At 44.4% G+C, this 4,381-nt stretch overlaps 1 protein-coding gene across 1 annotated transcript in view; it reads left to right on the forward strand.

Annotated features, from left to right (window-relative positions):
- Positions 1–4,381, forward strand: part of mysm1 (Myb-like, SWIRM and MPN domains 1) — a 6,910-nt gene that overhangs the window by 451 nt on the left and 2,078 nt on the right. The window contains exons 3-15 of the mRNA XM_035653850.1: positions 37–107; positions 1,164–1,238; positions 1,335–1,413; positions 1,536–1,634; positions 1,821–2,388; positions 2,482–2,719; positions 2,808–2,938; positions 3,032–3,135; positions 3,222–3,299; positions 3,410–3,492; positions 3,586–3,640; positions 3,799–3,849; positions 4,045–4,119. Coding sequence (XP_035509743.1) covers positions 37–107; positions 1,164–1,238; positions 1,335–1,413; positions 1,536–1,634; positions 1,821–2,388; positions 2,482–2,719; positions 2,808–2,938; positions 3,032–3,135; positions 3,222–3,299; positions 3,410–3,492; positions 3,586–3,640; positions 3,799–3,849; positions 4,045–4,119 — 1,707 coding nt within the window. The remainder of the gene's footprint in view (positions 1–36; positions 108–1,163; positions 1,239–1,334; positions 1,414–1,535; positions 1,635–1,820; positions 2,389–2,481; positions 2,720–2,807; positions 2,939–3,031; positions 3,136–3,221; positions 3,300–3,409; positions 3,493–3,585; positions 3,641–3,798; positions 3,850–4,044; positions 4,120–4,381) is intronic.

Here is a 4,381-nt window from a genome sequence, read left to right on the forward strand (position 1 = left end):
TGTCTCTGTCTGTGTCTCTGTCCCTGTGTCGTGCAGCCCTGGGAGCTGGACAGCTCCATCAGCGCAGAGAACAGAGAGGTGATAGAGAGGATGCTGCTGGAGGAACAGTATCCTTTCACTGACTGAACAGTCTTCACTAACTAACTGCAGAGGTGTCTGTGATGTCTGTGACTAATGCTGTCTACAGTTAGCAGAGACATATCGCCTTACAGTCCAAGCCCAGGGATGAGCTGAAGAATTCAACACATTTCTAATCAATTTAATTAGTTTGGCTTGTCCACTGGCTTGTAATTTCCTGTATGATCTACTCTACTCTTCAGTAGGCAGTGTAGCAACTATCCTGACCAGCAATCCAGTCACTCAGCTGGGTGCGATGCAGTCTGTGTTTTTAACGTGCATCAATGGAATGATGTCCCTTCAATGGAGATGTTAGTTTACATGACAAATAGTACTTCAATTGCACACAAAACATTGCGATAAGATGACTAGTGTGTAAGTTTAAGTGTGTGACCTCCCCCGACACCCCTGTCACCCATACATTATTAAATGACGATAATCTACACACATCTGTTTTTACTTGAAGTTGTTTTCATTCGGATTCCCCATAGTAATCGCAGCCTTCAGTATATTCACGATGACATTAAAATGTTTTTATATTGCTTGTACTCCTGACAGTAGATTAAGCCACCATAAACTTATATAAAGACCCAGTCAAGCAAAAGTAAATAAATAGAAAATACTGCGATACAATGTGAAACTGCCAGAATCTTTTAAAATACCATGATATAAATGTTTGGTCATACCGCCCTGTCTGCTTCATTTTATCTCAACCATAAGCTTTTCAGTGTGAGGAAAAAGGCCAAATCTTTTGACAAATATTGCTGAAACAATAAAACTCCTCACTGAAACTACTGATTGTAAAAATTAAAGCACAACAACAAATAGTAAGAGAAATTGTGCAAAAATCTATGATAAATGAATGCACTGATGTTTTAAAATATGTTTAATTAGTGGACAGTTGCTTGTTACAGCTTCTTAAATTGTGGCACTAACTGATTTTAATGTGTGTTCTGTATGTCATTGTCAGTTGAACTAAACTGTTCAGATACATAGTTTAGAGAACACTCATTTTTAAACCTGCTGGACCTGAACCACACTTGTAGATACTACCTGACAGGTGAGGAGGTTCATAATCATATCTGGGAAAGTGATGCGAACAGCAAGACCAAAGCGAAGAAGTAAGTAAATTCTTCCTTCAGCAGTCACATGAGCAGAGTGACCCAGTCCTCATGCTGTTGGCATTCATGTCACGCTTGTGTCTGTTGGGTGTTCAGGTCTCCAGCCAAGACCTCGGCCTCAGGCTCCTCTTCTCGTTGGTCCAAACAGGAGAAAGAACTGTTTGAGGAAGGACTGGTAAGCTCCCCTTGTCAACATGCAATTGTTTGCCTTTAACAGATTTAAAACCTGCTGTTTGTGAGGCACTTTGTGACTGTATTGTCTATAATACCAGGTGGCTTCGGTGTGTTTTTCCACAGGCTCAGTTTGGCCGAAGGTGGACGAAGATTGCCAAGTTGGTGGGCAGCCGTACCGTTCTCCAGGTTAAGAGCTATGCCAGACAGTATTTCAAACACAAGGTGAGACTTGCCTTTACTGTGTTCACTGTGTCATGCTGCTACCTAAGCAGCACACAGGGCGTGTCTCCCACAGTTAAACTTGTGCTTTCGTAACTCTTTCCCAACCAGAATGCATTCTTCTGGAAGGCGTGGGAAATAAGACTGAAAAATAAACAAACGTTTCATCACACGTACATGTTTTTTCAGGCTAAATCAGAACCCAGAGCTGCAGCTCCCTCTGCAGGTCCTGTGCTGCACTTACAAGCTCCTCAGCCCACCTCCAGTCGTGCATCCACTCTGTCAAACACTGTCCGTATAGAGAAGCTTTCTGACGAAGAGGATGAGGAGGTTGACATCACCGATGACCTGAGCGACGATGGCGATGGTGATGGTGACGATAAACTGCAGACAGTGCTCAAAACTGAGTTCTGCGAGCCAGAACTGCAAGCGGGTGCTGAGGTCCAGACAGACGATCCCACCGAGGAGCAGAAAGAGGCCGGTCTGACTGAGACAAAGGACCGACCCCTCCACACCGCATCATCTTTATCTCCACAAAGTCCTCAACCCTCGTCTTCCCTCCCTTCCTTAGAGAAGACTGGTGTGACTGAGCTGGATGAGAAAGGCAATGAGAGAGTATCACCACCTCTAAAAGACCCTCAGGCACAAGCTCAGACAGAGTCAAAGCAAATTACTGATGAGAATGAAGGCCAGAGCTCCCAGCATGAGAGCTCAGCACAGACTGGTCAACTGGAAGAGAACTGGAGCGATGGCACAGGTAAGACTGCCGTTTTTATGTAAATCCACCTCACGATGATGGCTGTGGTTGTTTCTCTTGTGAAGTTACACTGTGGTCATATTTGCCTCACAGATTCTGCTGATAAGACTGAGCAGAGTCCAGCTGATAGACAAGAAGAAGACCAGGAGGACGAGGACGAGGATGAGGATGAGGATGAGGAGGAGCTTAAGGCCCCTGAGCAGGAAATAGAGATGGACATGGAGACCATCACTGAGGATGAGAAACAAGCTATCCCAGAGTTCTTCGAGGGACGACCATCCAAGACCCCAGAAAGATACCTTAAGATCCGAAACTACATCCTGGATCAATGGTAAAACGTAACACGTTTGGTAACTTCTTTCACCACAACTCTGCAGATGAAGTGGTTATTACTTTATTTTGTCTTTTTTTTTCACCAGGCTGAGAAGCAAGCCCAAGTACCTGAACAAGACCTCAGTCCGCCCTGGACTGAAGAACTGCGGAGACGTCAACTGCATTGGGAGAATACACACCTACCTGGAGCTCATTGGAGCCATCAACTTCAACTGCGGTACCTTTACTGAGCCTATGACGGCGTTCTTCTCTGCTTTAAAAAACAATCTGGCCTCCCTTTTAACGTGGAGCTGTGTCTTTTCTATAACAGAGCAAGCGGTCTACAATCGTCCAAAGGTGGTGGACCGCTCCAAGCATAAGGTGGGAAAAGACGTGCTTGAGGCCTACCAGCTGGCCCAGAGACTGCAGAGCATGGTAGGTACCCATAAACTCCTGAACTCTGACACCCAACCTCAAGTATCTGAACTATGAGCTAACTGTTGAATGGCTGCACGTTGTAGCGGACCAGGAAGCGCCGTGTGCGGGACATATGGGGAAACTGGCGTGACGCTAAAGACTTGGAGGGACAGACATATGAGGTTTGGACACTCTCAGACGCACACACACTGCAATACTTCAGCAAAGTTAGCATAGCACAGTAGTATAGTTAGTTTATTTACTGATCCTGTGTTGGCGGTGTTTTCATCAGCATCTCAGTGCCGAGGAGCTCGCTCTGCGGAGAGAAGAGATGAAGAAGCACCCCAAACCCTGCAAGATGTCCAGGTTCAAAGGGTGAGCGTGATAGATCCACGCAACATGTGCCAATTTCCCGACAGCCTTGGAATATATATGTGTGAATCCTCATGCTGTCACTTCTTCTTCTAGGTCTTTTGATCCCTTCCAGTTGATTCCCTGCAGGTCTTTTGGAGAGGATGTGCAGGTCAGTGGCTGTTTATCTCATCATTCAGTGTTTAGTAATGCAATGTATGTTGCAAGATAGGAAGTTCACCGCCTATTTAATCTGAAGTTATGTCCATTGTGGTCCATAGCTGTCAGGTTTTGTAAGTTTGACAGGTGTTTCTTTGCTGTTCTCCCCAGGAACCATTCCAGGTTATTGTGTGTGCAGAGACTCTTCTCATAATGGACATGGTATGCTACACACACACCCAAACATACTGAATGTGTTCTCCCTTTGGTATCACACTGATATGTTAAGAGTTAGTCAGCTTGAAAAAAGTTTCTTCAGTGTGTTGCATACAACATGAGCTGAAACCAGTGTCTCATTTATTCTGTCCGGAACTATTCTAATGTTCCAAATGTGATCAAACGTGTTGTCATTGTCAGCATGCACACGTGTCGCGGGGAGAAGTTATCGGCCTGCTAGGTGGAACTTTCAATGAGGAAGAGGCAGTATTAAAGGTAGGAAAAGGAGTGAAAATCAACAATGTGGAAGATGAAGACTGAGATTTGATTTATTACATACAGTATGCCAGGAGGCAGGTCCAGCCCTCAGGATGTTTTCTGTCAGCCTATGTACCTATATGTTGAATACCATTTAAGCATTTGTTTTGTAGTATTTACTTTTTAATTTTGGTCACAGCCAGTGTAATTTTCAAGATAGAAAGTTCATCATGGGCTCAAATTGAAGCTTATTTAAGATAAGATAAGATACGATAAGATA

Source organism: Morone saxatilis, unplaced genomic scaffold, assembly GCF_004916995.1.
Source record: "Morone saxatilis isolate NCDOM2014 unplaced genomic scaffold, NCSU_SB_2.0 Contig12, whole genome shotgun sequence".
NCBI classification, from domain to species: Eukaryota; Metazoa; Chordata; class Actinopteri; family Moronidae; genus Morone; species Morone saxatilis.